Source organism: Melanostigma gelatinosum (assembly GCF_949748355.1).
Source record: "Melanostigma gelatinosum genome assembly, chromosome: 6".
NCBI classification, from domain to species: Eukaryota; Metazoa; Chordata; class Actinopteri; order Perciformes; family Zoarcidae; genus Melanostigma; species Melanostigma gelatinosum.
In genome coordinates, this window is record NC_136639.1 from 8,942,861 (window position 1) to 8,965,486 (window position 22,626).

General features: G+C 45.1%; 1 protein-coding gene across 8 annotated transcripts in view; it reads left to right on the top strand.

Annotated features, from left to right (window-relative positions):
- The window catches only part of fbrsl1 (fibrosin-like 1), a 247,497-nt gene extending 229,857 nt beyond the window's left edge, over positions 1-17,640 (top strand). For 4 of the 8 annotated variants that reach the window (XM_079269833.1, XM_079269835.1, XM_079269836.1 and 1 more), the window contains 13 exons: positions 1,242-1,668; positions 2,655-2,914; positions 4,014-4,174; positions 7,917-7,967; positions 8,172-8,267; positions 9,676-9,747; positions 9,870-9,899; positions 10,209-10,280; positions 11,052-11,184; positions 11,975-12,058; positions 13,285-13,368; positions 14,183-14,435; positions 15,178-17,640. In XM_079269833.1, coding sequence (XP_079125959.1) covers positions 1,242-1,668; positions 2,655-2,914; positions 4,014-4,174; positions 7,917-7,967; positions 8,172-8,267; positions 9,676-9,747; positions 9,870-9,899; positions 10,209-10,280; positions 11,052-11,184; positions 11,975-12,058; positions 13,285-13,368; positions 14,183-14,435; positions 15,178-16,471 — 3,017 coding nt within the window. In that variant the 3' untranslated portion in view covers positions 16,472-17,640. The remainder of the gene's footprint in view (positions 1-1,241; positions 1,669-2,654; positions 2,915-4,013; positions 4,175-7,916; positions 7,968-8,171; positions 8,268-9,675; positions 9,748-9,869; positions 9,900-10,208; positions 10,281-11,051; positions 11,185-11,974; positions 12,059-13,284; positions 13,369-14,182; positions 14,436-15,177) is intronic. The other 4 variants (XM_079269834.1, XM_079269838.1, XM_079269839.1 and 1 more) reach the window with 4 other exon arrangements.
- Positions 17,641-22,626: the final 4,986 nt, after the last annotated feature.

Consider the following 22,626-nt stretch of genomic DNA (forward strand, 5'->3'; position numbering starts at 1 on the left):
TTCCATTAGTGGGCTGCATGTAGAGTTCTCACTGGCAGCAGCTCTCGGCTCTTCTCATTTTTTGTTACCGTCGAGAGTGCCCGTGGAGCTTTTTTAATTGAGGCACTAGTGAGCCTTCTGACTGAAGTACTGCTGCATCTTGGCTGTAGATTAGAGCTGCTTAGAGAGCCTCATCGCCACCAGGCTGTCTTCTCTATTCCTCTGTCTTAATCTTTCTTTATCAGTGTGTGAACACTTTCCTTCTCTGATTTTCTATGCATGTGATGTTTCTGTGCTTAAATCAAATTCCACCACTGGCGTCTTTGCTGAGTTCAGAAGCTATGGTAGTGTTGTAGCTGTTGTAGCACTAGTTACCATCTCGTCAAACTCTAATTTCTTCGTGCCCCATTTTGCTTTTCTTTTAACGCTGAAAGAGGTAGAGGATCATGCATTCTCTTCTTCATTAAGAATCATAAGTGCGTTGAGATTTTTTTGGATGTAAAAGGTGTTCGAGCCGCTGCATTTTCTGCCACTTTCATTTTCCTCCTACAATAGCATATAATTACAGTCATTAAATTGCAACAGCCTAAGTATGAAAAGTCGTTCAGTGGAATGCTGATTATAAAAGCTTCTTGTCTGTCGAAAAGCCCCCCCGATGAATGGTAAAGGCAAAGTGGTCAGGTTCAGAGTGCTTCGCTGTGGTTTACTAAATCCCCTGAAAGATCGGAGAGGGGGGGGGGGGGGGGGTAGAAAGGCGCAGTGGCAGAAAGGCCAAGATGAAGGGCCACGATCTCTCCTCGCAGCACAATTGAAACATAATTATTTCATGCCAGATTGTGTGCTCAGCAAAGCCTTGAATAGGGGCCGACATTTAACTTTAATTAACTGTGATTTATTCATACTGACTCGATCGCGGGAAGAAATTGGATCATCTGATTATAGTCTAGCATGAAAATGACCTGATTAAACACTTAACGGAACCTAGGGAGAAGAGAACTAGAGGAACTTTGGGCAGAAGACGTTTGGACAGCATTATATCGAAGGAAATAGAGTTTTACTTGTCATTAATCATGTATATCCTCTGAATACACACAGTAGCTATTCCTGTTTATCTGATTTAGGCATCAGATGTTTTTGAATAAAAACAGGAAATGGCTTCACATTAGACATCCCCAATACACAGTTGACACCATCAGATGAACTTTGTCAGATTGGAGTTTACAAATGTTCTTCTTACATTTTGCTGTTTCATGTCTTCTCAGGTGTGCCAACGAATGACAGTCCAGAGTCCAAGACTTGTAGCTCAGCCAAAGTATCAGGGCTACAGCGCAGCCAGGAGCAGCGCAACAGTGAGGTGCCCTTCACGCCTCCCGTGCCCAGCCCCACCCCAGCTTCGGCGCCTACGGGCTCCCCTGCCCCCGCTGCAGCGGCGGTCCCCCCAGAGCCCCCTAGGTCGTGGCTCCCCACCCCGCCTCCTCTCAGTGTCAAGAAGGAGCAGCACCCTCTGCCCCCTGTCCCTACCCCTCCCCTGTTAAGGGGGCCACCCCACACCCAGCCCTACCCTTCTCACCCTCACCCACACTTGCACCAGGAAGCCCGTGTTCTTCCGCCCCCACATCACCACGCACGGCCAGTAATCAGCCACCAGGTGCATCACCCGCTGCAGTACAACAGCCTCCACGACATCAGGTACGTTGTAACATGGATACGTGTTGTTGCAGGTGCAAGGACGTACAAGAAAGGAGTCATTTGGGCTTGATTCGAAAAATACACACACACGACTGAGTGTACTCACGTTTGACATGCAATGCGCTGATGCTGTGTTAGTACCAAACTCAGACTTTGAGTCACGTTCTCGCAAAGTCCGTGAGGGTTTAGGGCTGTCCCACTGTCAGTGAGTGTTTGAGGGCTCTCTCGCAGACATTTTGAGCCCTTTATGAACCCTTTCCGTAAGTCTGCATTTCTGCAGACTTTGCCTGAGGGAGTTACCAAAAATGTATAGCAATGTGACGTTAAACACGGGGTTACCAGTGGAAGCCGGAGACGTAAGAAAAAAAAGGTAAACAAAGAGGACGGCACATGGGTGTTCAGCCTGGCAGATTACATTTAATCAGAAACAGACAAAACTGTCACTCTCCTTTCATGTTCCTGTCAGTCTCGGGGGGCAATAAATAAACCAAAATTTGTATAATATAGTCTGATGCGACAAGTCTACACAATATTGCCTGTTTTCATGTGTTATTGATTTTCCACCACTTGTAATAACCAGCCGTCAGATTTAGTGTTTTTTATTGAGCAACACTCTGGAGCATACAGCACATTCAACTACTTCCTGTTTCGCCTCATCTCAAAGTCCGCCCTCGCCTTTTTTATTTCAACGTCAAAAGTTTTATTGGAAAAATCATACTTATGTTGTCAAAGCAAAGTGTCAAACACATTCTCAGCACAGCTGAGCTAGAAGCAAAGCAAGTGAACACAGATCTACAACAAATGTACACGAAGATATGACATATAAACCAGCCGCACAAGGCAGTAGTACTTTCCCTCAATGTGTCACACTGCTGCGTTCTGACTGAACAATGTAAATGAATATATTGTAGTCATTTGCATTAATAAATTATCGTTCTTTAAATGGATAATTGTATTTTTTCCCTTGTCTCCCATTACATCTTTAGCCACAGAAGCAGTCCATTGGGTCTTCCCAAACAGCACTTGCCCCCATCCCCTCACCACCACGTCAGCGGGCTCCCATCCTCCGCCCCCTCCCTGCCTCTGTCTATAGCTAACCTCTCTACCTCGCACTATTCCTCCCTACGGAGCCCGGCCCATCGCCATCCGGCCATGTTTGCAACCCCAGCCACACTGCCGCCACCACCGACCTTACCGACCAACAGTTTAGTGGTGCCCGGGCACCCCGCCGGCACCCCCTACCCAGGTAAAGCCGTGCATCTCACGGTTGGTAAAAGTTGGTAGCTTCACTGCAGACATTCAGTCTACTTTTTAGTTGAATTAGTTTACATATTTTTGACAAAATAACAAAGAGCTACGAACATTAGTGGTATTCTTTGTACCAATTTCTGACATTTCTTCATCAGAAGTGTCCCTATCAACGAATTCATTTGTAATCTTTTTTTACAACAAATTTTGCTGCATCTTTGAATGTTGGTGTGTAATAGTTTGCATATACACTCTGAACAAAGGCTGTGTAACACTTTCTATAGTGATATGGCCATTTTATTTTCCAGTGTGTGTTTTAAGTAACGAGACTTGACTGCAAAGCTCTACTGTACTTATGTTAGTTACAGTTCTAAGACAAAAAGTCTTAACTTATGCAAAGAATGCTACAGTATATATATATATACTTGAGAACTAGTCTTCAACCCGTATTATTGAGTTGATTACAAAATGAAAGGACTCAAGTGTTCATATATGATTGGCTGATATGGTAAGTGCCCATGTATTTAATAATAAGCATTTCTTTACTTATTGATCCTTTTGATTCTGCAGCACAAATAAATCAAAGCAATAGTCGGCTGCCTCTTCCGTAAGTCACATGCTTTAATGTGCTGATTGGTGGAGAACATCATACTTCAGTCTCGTTAAAGTAGCTTTATATTTTTAGAAGTGAGTTCGAGGGATGAGGTCACCGTTCGAAGTCTGGAAAATGTCAGCTAGCAACTGTGCAATCATCACAGCTGGAGACATCTTCAGAACACAGAAAGCGGCACATTAACACGTCACGTGTTGAAAAATGGTTCACTCGGTAAAGTGATGCAACCTCAACAACCAGAATCATGTTTTCTCTTGCCTACAATCTGTGATTCGTAACAAATTTGAGAATATGGTCAACTACTTCCTCAAAACAAACTTTTCCATGCTGCAATAGAAGGAAACAAATGTATCCAGCGATGATGGGTATCTCCACAATATGTAATAAATATGGCAGCCGTGCATTAACTTTCTGATAGAGGGCAAGTGTGTGTGTGTGTGTGTGTTTTCTGCTGGGATGACTCTTGGTTCTTTCTTGTCTTTAGATACCAGCCTGTTGATATCATTCAACCAACCAATCATGTATTGCCAGCCTCATTCGGGGATTCTGATTGGCACATTGTCACAGGCAACTCTCTTACCACCACAAATGAGTCCCCACGTAGAAAACCCTCACAGCATGAGCTGGAGAAACAGAGAATGCCAGGTGACTATTTTCTTTTCTCTTCTACTCTTGTTGTGAAGACTGACTGGGCGCCCTTGCCTTTTTTTCTTGTGTCCCCCCCCCCCCCCCCTTCCTTCCCCCACCCCCACCCTGATTATTTTTTTTTGGGGGGGGGGTTTTCCTCGCTCTCCTTTCTTACAGAGCATGGCCTCCTGAGGCAGGAGCTGAACAACCGCTTCCTGGTTCAGAGTTCAGAGCGGGGCCGGGGGCCGTCCGCCTCACCACTGGCCCCCGCTTCGCTCCTGAGGGCCGAGTTTCACCAACACCAGCACATGCACCAGCACCAACACACCCACCAGCACACCTTTACGCCCTTCCCCGCCAGTCTGCCCCCGGCCGCCATCCTCACCCCGCCCACCGCACCCCCCATGGTGCGTACCCAAGCCAGAAATGTGAGGATAAGTAAAATATTTAAATCAGAAAAGCTCCCGTAACTTCCCACCCACCTGTCACCCCTCCCAGTCTCCTCTTCAATCAATTCCTCCCTTTTTTTCACCAAATATGACCCGTAGCTGTAGAAACCCCCCCCCTTCAAAAAATATGATACTGATTCAGTTGGAATTTTGCTTTTTAATTTCTGCATACTGCTAACGTCTGAGGGCTGATGAGAAGCTGGGAGCATCACATCCTTTCTACTCTAATGAGGACAAATGCTTGGCAGATATAGCCCACTAGCTGCCACTTTCTTTAACACACACACACACACACACTCGCATCTTCTAGCTCGTCCACGTACGGGTTAGTTGCTGCTCAGGTTGGTCAAACCCAACCAAGCACATGAATTATACTTCAATGCTTTGCAACTTCTTCATCCATCCTTCACAGAATGCATCACTTCTCATAGCGGCCATGTTCTGACTCCTGGCATGTCTGCCACACCACTGTTACAAAATGTTGTATAAATGAGTCGCCCTCGTTTAAACATTGACATGTATTTTGCAGTTCAGTGTTTGCCGAGGATCAAAAAGGGGTATTGCCTGAAGGCAGGCTTTTCAAATGTTTGCATATGGATGTGTTTTGAATGGTTTTGAATGTTTTCATTTGCCTATACTCCCACAAGGAGCTACAAAGGCGCAGTCAAACAGATCTGTGTGTTTGTCTGAATGCATTCCTGCAGACTTGTATATTTGTGTGAAAGTTCCTTGTGTGTGTGTGTGTGTGTGTGCATAACTTTGACAAATTCAAAGCCTTTGCAGTTGATCAAATGACCTCATTGTGGATGAAAGGGGGGGGTGACATCATTGCAAAACTATTTTGATAATGATTGTAATTGCTTCCATGCTTTGACTGCCGTCAAGTCTGAGAGGAAGGGGGCGGCGGTCAAATCCTGGCAGCGCTCAGATTAGTACAAGGGAAAAAAAGGTTATGACTATTCATCCATCATTTTAAAAGCACAGCAATCTCTGACAGTCGATTCAGACGGGGCCTCCATTTGTAGATTTTTGGCATTAGTCTAATAGATCTAATCCATCATGTCATGACCTCTGATTAAGAGCCTGAGGTCCCATTAAGGTCCCGCTGCAAGATTACCCCCATCCTGTTCATTAGAAATCAAAGCTCTGGTATTTATGGCACAGTCTCAGATAAGTATCGAGACCGTTAAGACCGTTCTTCAGCCAGCACACATGCACGTGCACGTTATCTGGTCTGCTGATCATTCCTTACCCGGCAGGAATTATGCACAGTCCTCTATTTGAAGATGAAAGAGGCGTTTTTTCCTCATCTCACTAATGCTGGTATTATGTAGCACATGATGGTCATCCCCCCCCCCCACCCCCCATCTCTGATTGTGTTGTTCCGATGGGATTTGAGACTGCCATTAATGTCTTCTGCTGTTTTTTTCCTTTTAATTGAAACGGTGTTGTTACTTAACTCATGCCTTTTTCCTCCATTCCTCTCCTCAGTAATAACGCTGTTTTTTTTCTCTCTGCCGTTTGCTTAGAGTGGCAGTAGTAATGATGATGTTGTGGTTGTTGTTTTTTTACTGTATTGTCATGAAAAGGCAAACCAAGTGTTGCCCAGTTGTGCATATTCTCCCCCCCCCCTGTCTCTCTATCTCTCTCTCTTTATTTTCTCCTGCTCTCAAGACGCTCCATATCATTTCAGCTATGTAACAGTGCTTGGCTAATGGCTGTAATTAATGAAATTATGAAGCCTCTATTTTTGTTTATTGTTTAACACCCTCAAGCAGCTGGCTTGCCAAATGCCAGCACTGAGTGTCTTTCCTACCCTGTCTCCTTGCCCCTGCCATGTCTTTGGACAAGCAACATCCTTAATTGTTATAAGATGAAATATTAAACTTTAATTAGCCAAAGCTGTTTACTATAAAACTGTGACGGGCACCATAAATTACCAGGGCAAGAGTTTTTTTTTTTTTTTTACTAGATCGTAAAGCGGCCAAAATCCCTCTGACTGTGTCAGACATAAAACAGGCCGCGCCCTCTGAAATGCAGAAGATCTGTTTAATGAGCTCGGAAGCTGGCTCGGCGTTTCCTCTCAGTAGGCTGTCTGTCTCTGACTCGGGCCCATTATCGCCCACGAACAGGGCCGCCAACACCATTGCCGCCATTGCAGCCGTTTTGTGTCCAGATGTGAATGGCCCTGCTTCACCAGAGGGCCTCTTTCTCCTGAGCCAACCCTACTCCCGCTCCCCTCTCAACCACCCGTGTCGCTGCACACACGCACTGGTTCATACCCACTCATTTTCCTGTTTTATGTAAACCCAAAACATATGCGCCTGCCAAGAGAGCTTTATGAAAACACTCGCTAAAAGTACCTGCAAATGGTTTGTGTATTTGCGGAAGAGGAATAAGTTACTGTCAGTTGTAATTAGCCCGTTTCAAAATAGAGAGCCAGTATTGGCTTGCGAACAGACATATAAAGTCCCCATTCATACATTGGGCAACATTCTCGGTTCTCTCCCTCCCTCCACTGCTTCTCAGCTTACTGACTAGACTCCCATGTGTTTAGGACATGATCAGAATATTTCATTCATACAACAACATAGTTTTTAATGCGGCAAATTCCAATTGAGATGATTCTGTTAGGCCATAAGCTCTGCCACTGAGAAGGCTTCCTCACATCAATTCAGCATGTCAAGGCTGTATCAGTTTCATGCTGATCTGTCCTAAATTATCTCCATTGCAAATGTCATCTACTCGATTGAGTTTCAATCATAAAAGTCAAACAACAGGCTCTTCTTCCTCTATTCTTTCCATGATTTTGTGTACAGAGAATTGGTGTACGTCTCTACACACTCCCCTCCCATCTATACCATCGGCTGGTTGCAATAAAACCAGAAATCCATAGCAGTCAAAGGCAATTTGATTCACATTTTTTACAAATTTTCCTGTAAATAGAAACCACTGGTCTGGTTTTCAAATGGTCTGGTTCTCCAAGCTGGGCCTCCACGCCCAACCTCTGTATGCTCAGTTGGAAAATCATGCAGGCTGCCTTCATGTTGGCAGTGTGCTAAAGTGGTCGTATTGTTCGTGATTTAACTGCCGATCTGACTATGCCGTTTAAGTGAACCCATGACCAGTGCAAGCCAGCTGCTTTACTCCAGGGTTTATTATTCTGGATCAAAACCCTGCTTCTTACCAGTTACAGATGTTGATCATGTGTTTTGTTTTTGTGATGTAAAAATAATGAGACGTTATTATTGGATTTTGGTCAAATATATCATTGTGTGTCCTAATTCTTTTTCTCCTTTTATTTCTTTCAGTTCGACAAATACGCCCCCAAACTGGACAATCCCTTTATCAGACATTCAAATGTGAGTTTCATATTGTCATTCTAAATTAAATTTGGCATTTGCATTTGGCAAATCAAACATTTGACATATTTGAATGGCGTCGTGAGAGCATTGATTGTGGCTGTGGTCTTTTGTGAGCATATGCTTGAGTCCTGTACGTATCTCTGTATGATTTTTTTGTTTTGTGTCTCTTTGTGTCTCCCACCCTCCTCCTTTTCTCCCCAGTTCTTCCCCTCCTATCCCCCCACCATGCCAGGCATGCCCCCGCTGCTCCCACACTCAGGACCCTTCAGCTCGCTGCAAGGAGCCTTCCAGCCCAAGGTCAGCCCCACGTCCCCACCCTCAACCCACGCTCTACAAACATACAGGGGATTTAAGGAAGCATGGACTCAAAAGACATCACAAGCTTGTGCACAATTGAAACACTCATTTTAAATGATAAGCATGCAGTTTTGACATCCTTTTTTCGTCTTCATAAAATGACATGCACATTTAGAGTCACCTCTTGTCGGTGTAAACAAAAAAATGTAATTCCCTATTGTACGTAAATAGTACTTTGCATGGGTCAAAAAGGCTGCAGACATTCAACATCACAAAAGCAACTGATTTAACAAGCAGGAACACGGTGCTGTAGCTTTTGGTTGGGATGAAGAAACTGCATATGTGAATATGTCATAAATTAGATATCCTTGAAGGGTATATCAATAGAAGAAATAACAAGTAAAGAAGTCCAGGCTGTCTGTCTTTAGTGAGGAAAGCAGCAGAGATTTGACCACTGAAGACATGAAACAGGATTTTAATAATCCTCACGCCATCCTATTAAAATCCATTTATAACACCTGAACCTGAACCAGGGTCAGAGCTTTGCGAGCCGTAGCAGGCCATGCCAAAGATGAGAAAGATGGTGGGGATGCGAGGGGGATGCGAGGGACGGGAATAAGTGGGAGGGTGTGAGCCTGTCTGGCAGATGCCCAGCGGCTGTGACCCGGTGTAAGCCACCAATCAAAGCTGGCCTAAAGCCGCTGGCCATATTCCCAGGGGGCTCTTTTACGGGGGGGGGGGGGGGGCTTTTGTTGAAGGTCCCTCCAGATGGTTCAAGGAACAGTCCAAAGCCCCTGCTAAGTATTCTTGGAGAGGAGCTTGTGGTGGGGGGGGGGGGTCTTGGGATGTGTGTTTGTTTGTGGGGTCTGGTGACCCAGGTCACCCTGCAGGATCGTCCTATCCCCGATGTAGGGATGGATTAATACAGCTGATCTAGGCACTTAGAGAGGCGATCGGAGAGATCAGCCATGTGTTTCTCTGGCATGGCTCGGCGTCTGTGGCTTCATCACAGTTTTATCTACAGTAGCAGTCATTGAGGCTTAGTGATCGTGCTGCTGAAGGAGGATATGAGGTTAGACTGACGCTATCACGAACTAGAGGATCCTCCAGTGCTTCCCATGCCCTGGACATCAACCTTGAACTGTGATACCTATTATTGAAATACTGTTATGTATCATGCAATATATCAAATTACAATTAAATATAGCATTCCTTTTTATGCTTCCTCAAAGTAATATGACCTCATATAATCATTTTGAGAATCATTTTATGAGGCGAAAGTGTTTATGCCGTAGTGTACAGTACATAAGACATTCAGTGTCTCTTTCTCTGATCTATAAATGTTTCAAATTTCGTAGATTTGGTTGATCACCATGTGTCCCTTTCCTTTTGTCTCTCTCTCTGTCAGGCATCTAATTCCATCGACGTTGGGGGACGTCCTGGAGGAGTACCTCACACGCTCCTACAGAAGGATCCACGGGTAAGCATCGGGCCGATAGCGTCCCGAACCACTCTGCTCTTCCTCTGTGTCTTTTAGTGAAAGCCAGACGTGACTATTTATCATTGTTATTGATGATAATGATTGTCCGTTTGTCCATACAGATAACAGATCCATACAGGACATCTGTTAGGGTAAGTGGTTGCCCTGTCCATGTTATGTAAAATGTTTCATCTCTCTGGCCAGGCCACAAAGTCTAAAACTGCAAATTTTTCATCAACTCCTGATCAAGAAAAGTCAGGGTATTGGCTGCATTTAAGGATAGCTTTGAGGTCTCTATTGAGCTAAAGTCAGGGTTTGATTTTCTTAATCCGTTTCCTGGTTGAAAATTCTGAGGAGTTCCCACTTTGTAGTTTGGCCAGAAAATATCAATGCCAGAATCCATTTTTAGCTTCCTATAGCAAAGCCAGCAGGCTAACCTCAGTTTCTCTCAAAATTTTTAGAAACCTGGCAAGTGGTGTGCAGTGCATGTCCAGATCGCATGGCAGATCTACCACCACCAGCAGAAAATGAAGGTGCGTGAGATGGATAATGATGTCTTTCAGGAATCTTGCTGTCATGTAAAACCAGATCCAGTATATTGCTAATGAGTAGGGCTGATCATGTCATCTGTAAAATAATCTATCGTGTTACTAGATTCAGAACAACCATCTGGGTGGGAAAAGGCAGATTACAGAAAAATGAACATAATGCTGTAAAAGCTAATAACAATACAAAATTCAACAGAAATGGTGTCTTGTTAAGTGTTCTCCAAGACTTCATCACATTCTGAGAGTTACAGTTAAAAGGTTCCACTTTCAAAGCAGACGTAAAGGCTCTGTGCATGGCTCGCTCCACCTTAAGAGAAAGATCATGAACCGCCACATTTAGAGCACTCAGTGACAGAATTAGTAGTTGAAGTAACTGTTGTATTGATGATTTGAACACAGAAAATGCTTGTGTGGAAATACTCCTCACTGACAGAGGATGGTGTGGCCTTGCCATGGAGATCCTCTGCTAATGCCTCATGCCCAGTGGTGTCAGCCCTTCTCCGACTTTGAACCCCCGTTACTAAGGATTTAGTGTCCCTAATCAGCTTACATATATTTGTTAACACACAGTTGGCCAGAATTGGAGACATGGAGCCATTGTTGATGTAACTGTCTTCCTCTGATCTCTCACCCAGTGTAGCCGAGGATAAATCCCTCTCACTCCGTAGTTAGAAATGTTTGGTACTGTAGTCTACTGACCTAATTATTTTTTTGTCTGTCTCCCTCTCCTTTTCTCTGCCTCTCTCTCGATTATAGCAAATGCAGTTAGATCCTCACAAACTAGATATGAACGGGAAGCTGGACCTGTTCAGTCGACCACAAGCTCCAGGAGTCTTCCCAGGGTTTCCGTACACTCATGACCTGGCACGACCCCTCTTCTCTTCCACAGGTCAGTTAGGTCTCCCAGTACCCAATGCAGGGGGGATGATCTGCATCTTACAAGACAAATTATTCGAAACACTGAAATTATCCGATTTTCAAAGCCTTCCAGTGCCATTTTTGTCTTTATGCAAATGACCGTTTATAGCCGTATGTCAAAACTGTTCCTTCACCACTGCAACGAAAAGGCATCGTTTATTTTCGTTCACTTAATTATAGGGCCTTTGTTGCAAATGTTTTGCCAGTAAAGGGAGTCAGATATTCCCATGAATATGGATGACTCTGTTAGGTAATTGACTGATTTTCCCTGCGTTGGAGGGCAACACAGAGGCGAACGGCCTTTGACTGGTAATTATGCAGTGGTGTGTCAGAGGCACTGCTGTAATTGGTTCTTTCATTAACAATTCATGGATGTTGGGTGATGGTAACCATGTTTTGTGAAAGAGGCCAGCTTGTTGCACAGTCAGAAACTGACCCCAATAAGCAACTATAGACTCACACATTGACATGCAACAGCTGCAATAAAAGCAAAATGTCAGTGGCTAATTTGCTCTATGGCATCACTCTGCCACCTCCAAATTGTATTTTCAACAAGTTTGTGATGCTGTTGCATAAAAATGATTGTCAATGTTAACTCTCATTTACATTTTCAGTCCTGGCGAAATAGGGGTCAGAATTGTGATTGTTTTTTGATGGGTGGTAGTTTTGGTTATTCTCCGTTTGGTTCATTTGAATGTATAACTGTCTGATTTGTCCGATCGGATAATAATGACACTGTTCTATCCTCTCTGCTCTGATAGGCTCTGGTCACCCCGCTCCTTCTCCGTATGGCCACGTCCCCCACCCCAGCGGCTTCCTGCCTCCTAGCCATTTGGCAGGTAAGTGTAAGTAACCCCATGTTCAAATCTTTTTATACACTTAGCTCCTCTTTCTCTCCGTCTCTCCCTCCGTCACTCTCTCTCTCTCTCTCTCTCTCTCTCTCTCTCTCTCTCTCTCTCTCTCTCTCTCTCTCCACTCATGTTTTAAACACATTACAAGCCACCAGGGTGTCATTTGAAGCCTCGATATTTGTTGATCTCAGGTTCATTTTAGGGTTAATATGTAGTCAGTCAGTTGCGGCAGTTCTTGAGCCAACTCGAGGTTCATGGTAATGGGGAGGTAAGCCATCATATAATCAGACGTCATGATTCATAACAGTCTGAAATAACTCTGTCTGGGTTCATTAAAAAGACTGAGCTAGTCTCACTGGTACACACTATATGCAGTGCAACAGCATATATGCTATTTTCTATATGTTTGATAAGTAATTCAAGTAAGGGAAGGTGGTTAATGATGTTGGATTTGTTTGTGCATGTCATTCTTTTTTATTCATTCATTTATTTTCCTCCATTCTATCTGAAACACTGTTTTGCTTCAGAGTGGCAAGTGCATTTCATGGAATAAGCCCTTGAGTCGATCCATTTTGTGCTTATGAATACATGGTGCACTGAGGAGATTTAGCGAACAACGTTTTCCTGACCAAGGAATCCATGTGTGAGGCCGAGCAGATTTCTTCATTGTTGTCTTTTCTAATGTATTAACAAGCCCCACAGCTGAAAATCCTTAAACCCTAATCCGTTGATAAATCCTGCATTTCCTGATGGATTTTTGGGGAATTAAAATGTGACTGTGACTGCAAATTATCAGTTGATGAATGTTGTTCACTGACTTCTCAGGGTAAATGTTTGTCTTATTCCTATAAATTTGGAGGCTTTAGTCTGCGTCAGTGGAGCCCATCACACACACCAATTCTCCATTTAAATGATTGTGGTCCGGCTAGCCTAATTCTTACAGCTTCTAATTCCCCTCCAACAACTCAAAATGAATTTCCCCATCAAGCAATGTGCTTCCAGTAGCCCTAGCAGGGTCAGGGACACTCCAGTTAGTGGCAGTGAATCCAGCATCCAGGTGACCTGGCTACTGCAGGATTACCAGGCAGAGAGCTAGGGTGGCAGCGCTAAAAAAACAGAGCTCGCTTGTAAGAGAAAAGCCGAGTGGAACGGGTTGGTGTTGGGGTGAGCACCGCCAGCCAACCCCCCCCTTTTGCTAATCCCTGTTTGGCATTTTACAGATCCTTTCAGTCGCTCCAGTTCCTATGGCGGCCTCGGCAACCTTTCAAGCAGTGCCTTCGGAGGATTAGGCAACCCTTCGCTTGGTAAGCGCTGGCCCCCTCTCCTCCTCCACCGCTCCCCCTTTCAATCTGGCCCCCGTGGCCAGTAGCAGAACAGAGCAGGACAGCGTTAGACCACAGGAAGAGCCAGGAGGGGAGGAAAAAAAAAAAATCAAGACACTTAGCTCTAGTTTCTGTGTCAAAACAGCTCTAACCCAGGGAGGCCCAACAAGGCAGCACAACACACCACAGCAAACCTCCTCCATGCCTCCACTTCATCCACCAACCATGTCCCCAACAGTCTGGCTTTAATCTGGCTGTGCTGCTGCCAACAGGCACTCTCAGGTCCGCTGTTTGGTGGCAATTCATCTATTAATTATTTGACACGCCCCCTCTGCACCACCGTGGAGGGCTTTCTCTTTTCCCCCTCGCATCATTCTCTTTATGCCTTTCTCTCGTTCTCTTCATCTCCCCTATTTTTGTGTGCCAAATTGGTCACCCTGTTGTGAAAATGGATGTGATTGGAATAGACATGCTGTGGAATGCTAAGGTCTCCCTTGGCTTTTCACAGCCCTCAGCTCCAGAGGGCAAGTGAGTCTCCCCTGTTCATCCAGTGCAAAAAAAGGAGGGGGTGAGAAGCCCTTTAGCCCAAAAGCAAATGAGTAGATTTTTTTTTTCTTTGGTGGGGGGGAGCCATTAACCTCTACCTCTTTCAAACAGCTTCAGTGAGAGAACCTCCAGAGACAAAGACAAAAGCAGCTTTTGTTGTCGAGTCTTTCTCATCTTATGTGTCCTCAAGAAGGTTTTGTGCCCAATTAACTTACAGTGGGTCCCGCGTCTGTCTCCCCCTTCTCTCCAGGGCCCAACAGTATGTTTGGCACCAAGGAGGGGCCAGGAGGACTGCCCACGTTTGGCAGCCCCCACCACGACACCTGGAACAGACTTCGACGCACCCCGCCATCTTTCCCCACCCCTCCGCAGTGGCCCAAAACCGCAGACACTGAGCGAAGCAGCTCAGCCAACAGCCATGAGAGAGAACGAGAAAGAGAAAGGGAGAGAGAAAAGGAGAAAAGAGACTCGTCCATTGGGAAGGACGAGAAGGAGAAAGACAGGTGAGTTTGAGGCAGATGCTAATTTTGCTTTTTTTATGTGCTTTTTAGGTATTAATTGGAGGATATTTGACATAACTCTGTGAAAAATAATATTTCTGCTGTAATGTGATGACTATCCATTTTAACTGTCATCACAATTCAACATTTGACATTGGACCTTCACTGTACTGTTTCAATGCGGTGTGTGATAACCATAGGAATGCAGCACATTTAGTTATCTTACACAAAACAAATGTGAACAACTCACAACTCTAAAATGATCCCTTTTCCAGCTAGTATTAGCATATATATGAGATGATTAAATTATGTTTGGGCAAAATGAAAAAAAACCACTCAAATCACCCAAATCAGCTCTGGAGATAGAAAGATGTCAAAGACAAAAGAAAAAGTGTGACAGTTCTCCAGGCCATTAGCTGTACCCGTGGAAACTGAAATAAATTGAATTTGTGGATCCAACAAGGCCACAGACGCAACTCAAACAGGCAACAAGCAGCTCTGAGAAAAGTTGTCTGTCAAAAAATAATTGGAAGGATCTCTGTGGATGATATTCCAGCAAAACGTAGGGTTTACTGAAATTTAAAGACAGTAGACATTATCAGAGGAGGACACAAGCATGGAAAATAAATTATGAATTCACATATTGTAGAAATGTAATCAACGTAAATCATCCCTAAATACAGCCCAGCTACATGATGCTTGTTTTAACTGGCACTAACTAAACCGTTTAATTACGTCATTGCAGGGATTCCATGGATCGCAATCGTCACTCCAACCGTTCATCTCCGGCCTCTGCGCCAGTCAGCTACCAGATCAGCAGCCTGATACGCTCAAACAGCCAGAACTCCTGTGATTCGGGTCGACATCACAGTGGCAGTGTAGATCGGGTCCGTGAGGCGGAGAAGGAGCTGCTGGAGCGCCACAGGGAGTCTTCTGCGCTGGGTGACGTGAAGGTGAAGGAGAGCCGCTCGCCTGGCAAGGAGATGCTGGAGAGGAGATCCTCAGAAGACTCCATCAAACCCGCTCAACGTTCTCCTTCCCCATACTCCAAGGCAGTGATCAATGAGCAGGGCATGAAAATGGCGGGTGGGCCCCCACCTACACTCAAGGACAGCGAGAGGAAAGAGCCCTCGCCCGCAGAGCTCCACAAGGTGAAGAATGACATGAAGATTAAGGAGGAGAGGAAGGAGGAGCAGGAGGTCATGGTGGTGAGTTCGGAGCCTGCCCCCCAACCACCAGCCCAAGCTCTCCCTGCTCAAATCAGCCAGCCTGTAAACCCGCACCACCACCACCCACCTTTGTCCCACCAGCATCTTCCCTCACCACGCGGCAGTGACATTCCAGGACCTGGCATGCATGGTGTCCCCATGGCACACTCCCTGCCCCTTTCAATGAGTGCCATGCCCCAGATGGGAAGCCTCAATGTGCTAGACCGGGCGCGCATGGCTCCCTTCATGGGCGTGAGCCCACTGGCAGGAAGAGAGCGCCTGCCCCACCCGGCCTTCCCTTGGGACCCACTTAGAGAGGCCTACCGCAGCCTGGACCTGCAGCGGCGCATGGACTTCCAGCTCAGGGCCGAGCAAGGACATCGGTTCTCCAGTGTGTACGAACAGGAGCGAGCCTACCGCGAAAGGGAGGCTCACGACTACTCTCACCACGAGCACCTGTTAGAGGTGCGCAGGGAACACGAGAGGATGAGACAGCATGCGGAGGAGCGAGAGCGCCTCCACCTGAGGGAGGAGCTGGACAGAGCACGCCTCCATCAGCTGCATCAGTCCCCCATGGAGGGCCATCTACCCCACATGGCCCCCTTTATGCCCCACCTAGGCGGCATGCCCTACCCTAGACTCAGCCCCTCCACAGGACACAACGGCCCTCTGAACAGAACACCTCCGACCGCTGCACTCAGTGCGCCCCCGCCCCTTGTACCAGCCGGCAGTGCCAGGCCAACCTCACCCAGGAGGACTACCCCCCTCACCACGCAGGACCCACGGGACTACTCCCCATCTCGCAACCCCAAAGAGGTAGAGGCTCGGTAGCTTCTTAGAAAGGTGCACAAAGTCTTACTAGACGCACTCCACACGAGCCCCACTCTCCTAATCTGAAATGTTTTGTGAACAAAATGCACTGCTCTTAACCAGATAGGAGCAACACATCCGAAGGGAAAGGGTATGATTGTACAAAGTAAAGGTGTGTAAGGCTGATTAAGCACATGCCATGACTTTATTTTTGGTGGACTGGAGGTTGAATAATGTCGGTCAAGAGAACATAAATATGTGTATGTTTATATCCGACTTAAATATTTGATAATTATTAATATATTAATCAAATACCTTTTTTTCAGCTCCATGCAAAAGGAAAGGTCCTGAAATGAGTTTGTACATTTCTTATCCTTGTTCCATGTATAGATATAATTTCTATGAATTCTGTGCATTAGTCATGCCTTTTACAATATTTATCCCAGTTGATTGTGAGACATATCCATTATGACCCACTGTAAAGACTGGATTTGGTTTCAAACTTCAGTAATTTAACCTCATGGTACCAGGATATCCTCAATGATGACAATGTACAATGTTACATTACCAATTTGTTTTGTTCATTTGTTTTTGCCTTTGAGATATGCAGATAAATATATATTATGAGGTCTTTGTTCAGTCTCTGTAAAGAAAACTCATGTACATAACTTGTTGATATTCCTTTCCTGCGAAATTACAGTGTAAATTTATTAGTCTTTTTAACCATTTCTAGAAAAATGAAATGAAACTTGGGGAATCACTTTCCTGTTGAATATCATGGCAACAGACATGCCTGGCCAATGGATGAGAAGTATGATGAGAGGGTGTTGTAGGGGGGCCGAGAAGGATCATCTGCAATCTATGCAAAGCAGCACACAGCACCCTAATGAAGACATCACCCGGAGGGAGCAGACAATACTGGTGATACGGAAAGATACTTGGATTAACACTTGTTTATAAATAATGATGGAATTATTAAAAGACTTCCAAGTCAAAAACTGGACCAGCCCCAGACAGAAAAGGAGGACACTTTTTAGTGGGTGGCAAAAGGACTTTCTCTGTCAACCTTGTGGTGTTGTGCAGTTGTTTTTCTTAGACTCTTGTATACAAAACAAGTAGAGTTTTAGGCGTGCAAAAAAATGAAAATGAACATTCTTGGTTTAAAATGTACGGAATAAAGTTTGGACCTAATGTCATACATGTGTTGCTTGTCTTTCATCATGGCACTCGAGTACTGAATCGGTCTGTAAGCCAAACTTACTGAGTCGAGTGTTGATGTTGGGTTGATAGTTTTGCCAATAATGCTTGTGTGCCTCAGTTTTCAGCATTATTTGCTCATCTGATATCAAGCTATCAATTTGTAATCGTACGGGCAACAGACTTGGCCGGCAGAGTAGCCTATGCCATGAGATCATTGGACCATAATCTGTCATACATGGGCTGCACAGCTCTTCAGAGGGAATCGATGAGATCGGGCCAAGGCAATACAGGGAGGGACCAATAGGACATTGATTTTGTATAAAAGCAGGTTTTGAGTGTTTGTGTTGCAGGTAACCGGTATTGACTGGCAGCCCAGCCGCATATTGACGCGCGGTCTGGACTCATTAAGAGGAGCAATGCCTGGGAGGCAGGCTATCGGATGGTGGAGGACAGGCTCCTCTCTCTCCTCTCTCTCTCTCTCCCCCCCCCCCCCCCACTCATCTGCTTTTCTAATAAGGCCGGATGGAGCTCTGGAGTGGGCCGCGCAGGGAGTCGTGAGGCGCCCCGTCCTGTTATTGACGAGACCTCGGCTGTGCTTGCCGCCTGTCCAGAGACGGCCAATTCATCCTGATAATGCCTCGACTACTCATCTCGCTGCTGTGTGCTGTGAGACACACCAATCTTGTCCCATGGTAGCAGCCCATAATGGCAGCGTGGATCAAACCGTGGCCAGGTCATTAGGGGATGTTATTGAAAATCAATGGCGCTCCTGTGTCTCACACACTCCGGCAGTTTTTTCTTTTCTTTCTTTTTTTTTTTTTTTGAAAGGGCTCCTTGAAAAGGCTGTTTGCCAGAATGAGGCTGGCGTATTGGGAAGACTTAAATCACTATCACTTTCAATTTAGGCTCCAGGTAATTGAGCCACATATTCCTCTGACGGGTAGCATCTGTCAGTGGCCAGCTTCACTTTAGCACGATGTGCTTTTAGTCCTAATCATCTGGTCAACAACGGGTACTTAACCCCTGTACTTGTTACAGCATAGTGATTTTTCCTGTAACTATTATTTACCAAGCAAGCTTTGGAAGAAGAAAAACACACACCTTACATTTCCCCCCGACTCAATCACTCTGTCCCGGGCTCCATCCAGTTTAACGGCTGAGTGTGGAACGGCCCTCCGGAGATGAAAAGCTCCATCAATTTCACTCATCGTCCGGCAAGGTCAATTTATTTCAACACACAGTCCATCATCAGATGGGAATCAATTGACACATTGCCTAGCATATCCAGCCCAAGGCAGGTTATTACAGCTCCTGCAATTGTCAGCTCTTTTCCAAAGCTATTCTTCACACGTCCAGGCTTTTTTATTTTTTGTTCATGATTTTCTATTTTTACTTGTTCATAATTTGGAACACATTTCCTGTTAAATCGAACATTGTTACTGTGGCAGGGCTTTGCGTAACAGCACGTCGAAAAAGCGACTGTGATACGAGATTGAGGTTTTTTTTACACATTTCTCCACTATAATCCCAATTAATAGGATACGGTGGTATCTGAGGTAAGACATTGTTTTATTGTTCCACTAATCCTCTTCATTTATCTGTGAAAAACCTCAATGCTGAGGGTTTAGGATTGAATTTTCATGGTCTCAAATACCTTCAAAAAGTGCTTGGCACATAGCTCACCCCAGATTCTGCGAACAGTGGAACAGGCCTAATGGGCTTTTATAGTGCACAATGGCAGCTAATAACACAGTGCCAAGCTAATAAGATGGGCAACAAATGAATGGTTCAGCCCAAGCTCCTTTTCTCTCTTGCTCACTCTTCCCCCGCTGATAAAACATCTATGAAAGCGTTTTTGAGCCGCAATGTAGTGGCTCCCTAGACTTTCCCCCCAGCGAGAGCTAATGCATTAGTTCCCATTTGAAGGCTGTTGTGAAATGGAGATTGGTAATGAGACTGGAGGCCCCTGCCACGATCACATTTGGATTGCTTGGGCCTCCGCTGGGCCTGGTGATTTGGGAGACGGTGGCTCTGCTCAGAGTTCAAGCTCATCTCTCTGCAGGGGTTAGAAAAACCCTGACGAGAGCCATTCTAAACCACTAAAATAAATCTGAACTGTGAACTGAGGGAGAGAGCAGTCAAGGGCTCTGGCTGTGGATCCCTGTCGCAGCGCTCTTTGTAGACTGCATGTTGTTTTGACCACCTAAAAAGGCTAGTAGCATACATCATTCCACATTGCCATCTTTTTTTAGCCCTCAATGTCAACAGAGCGGCAGCTGACAGAAAACAGGCCAGTCAGCGGTTAAGGAGCTGACTTGGAAACAGCCAAATGGTGTGAATTCCAAACCCTGGTGACAAAGTGCTGTCTAATGTCTTTGCACCTCTGGTCCTATGACAAATATTCCGGCTGTCTCACACCACTACCACCAATATGGCTGTACAAGGAGAGCAGCCAATGCAGTCTTGGAGGATATATATATATATACTGTAAATCACACACACACACAGGAACCTCAGAGAGCATGTGAAGCAGGGAGGAGTGGAAGAGAATTAAAGGAGATGGAAAGGAATGCGATGAGCTCCAGAACAGTCACTACCAGCCAAAATAAGTTTTCCACTTTGATACAATTTTGAGGATTTTTCCAGCCTTTAGTGGAACCTCACAATCTCCCACACTGGCCGTATTATGTACACAAACCATAAAAAATGAATAACATTTATGCAGCTGGGTGCATCTGGCAGAGATAGACCTCTCATTCAGGGACCCACATGATGGCACCGTGCCGCCACACAACCCCCCCCCCCCCCCCCCCCCCCATTCTATGTATGGGCACTAGACAAGAGAAGACTTAAGGGATGGTTGGGTGATGTAAAGGCAGGCTCTGAAATGCTTCAAATGAGTTAAAAAAATAAGAGATTTCGAAGCAAATGGAGGCCATACGTGGCTCGTCCAATTTGGCACAGCCAACGCACATGATTAGCCGTAGAGACGTTAATCAAAAGTGGCTCAGTATTTGAAGGGGCGGTGAGAGCCACTGCCAGCTGGTGACAACATGGCTTGTGTGCTCGGGCCAAGAGTGAAGTTTATTTGAATATGGATCTTGCCGTGACCGTATTTCTCCAGAGCTCAGTTAGCAGAGCGTTCCTTGGCTCATCACTGGGATCGCCTCAGAGCCGCTTGGCATCCGGGAAGGCGGAAGTTTTTCCAATCCGCAGAATGAGAATTACAATTTAGTCCATCCCCTCTGGTGGTGTGGGCATATTCAGAAGCATTTATTCAGTTTGACGCTGGCAGAGACGCAACACCTAGTTATTGGCATCCATGTGTGAGGATTTCCGTTCCAATAGGAAATTATGAAATTGACAAAAAGGTTGTTTTCACAGCCTATAAATTAATAACATATTTAAAAATAAAACGTCCCATCTTTCCACATAAAACCATGCTAAACCTCGACTGAAAACACAGAGCTTCAATGTTAAACTGTCAGTGTTGCCTTAGAGCCGGGGCTCAAGATGGAATAAGACCACCAGTACTCTAAATCTGCAACAGCACAGCATCTGTATTCAGCTTTGATGAGTTTGGTTTGAGTTGATAAATTACAGACTTATTGAACGATGTGTTTAGCTTGTTGATAGGGTACGGCTCGGGTTTGGTTGGCGGTAGTTAACAGATACAGTTGCTTTTAATATTAGAACTCTTTGTTCAAAATGTACTGGATACGCCCTTATAACTTCAGATGCTAACAAACGTTCTCTAAATACAAACCTCAGTCATTCATAACGAGTCAGTAACTTCTGATTTTATTTCAATCATTTCTCTCACTAAAGTAAGCGTCCAAATTGTAAACTTGCGCAGAAAGAATTTTTTTGTCGATGTTGTCAGTTTAAGGTGCTTGTTGTTTCCGATGTCATATTACCCAAATAATTTGTTTCTATGAAAAATGGGCACAGACATCCTTTACACCTCGAGACCCTTCAGATCTGTGAATTGAAAATGGAAATGCGGCCCAAATAGTCATATGGCCAGCCAAGTTATGTCAATAATGTTATCCACACTTTAATTTTCATACAATGTTTATCTGGAACATAATATTTCTGTCAGTCAGTGTGGCACCACCACCAAAGGGAGACATTGTTAAAGGAAGTTCCCCTCCTCTCAGCATGTGCACAATATATAAAGCAATCAAAATAATGCTTTAATACACTTCATCTGCAGTCGCTATTTTCTGAAATTCTATTTCTTTCAGTTTGATGCTGTATTAAGGCACTCAACCTCCTTGTGTGTGGCTGTTTTCTTGATTCATATTGGATTCTTATTGCTTCTTTCAACAGAGGCAGGTACACATTGCTATGCCCAGAATGGCCGCTGGTTTTAGACTGCATTCTTCTCATTAACAAGTTATTACACTCTCTCACAAAAATACCAAAGGTGGTCGGAATAAGGTGGAAAGGGGCAGGGGGGGGGGGGGGGGGTCATATTCTTCATGAGACTGGCTTCGACAGGGCTTCTCAGCATTCCAGGCCTTGCTTTGCCTGCCTCCCTTGCTTCTTTGGAAATTTGTCTGGCAGCAAACATCCTTTGAAGGGGTCTTACCTCCAATCTAGGCAGGAGCTTCATGCACCAAGATAACAAACCCCATCTTATCTCGCTGTGTTCGTTAATGTCACAGCTTAAGGGGCTGGTTCTTCCACTTGCAATGGGGCTTGCACTGCGGATTGTTTGCAGATTTGTCAACATAGACCTCTGGAGGTCTTGGAGCACGTTCAAAATGTTTTCTTGTCCCACAGACGTTCTTGTATGCGCACATTAGCGCGTTGGCTGCCTCCCGCTTGCCTGTGTCAAATGGCAGGAGTAGCAGACCAACAATGGTTGGTATAGGCATCATTACCCACAGTCAGATCTATAGTAATATATAGCACATCAGACAAACAAGTTGTGCAAGCCAAAACAAAAAGCCTTGGAAGGCTATCATGCA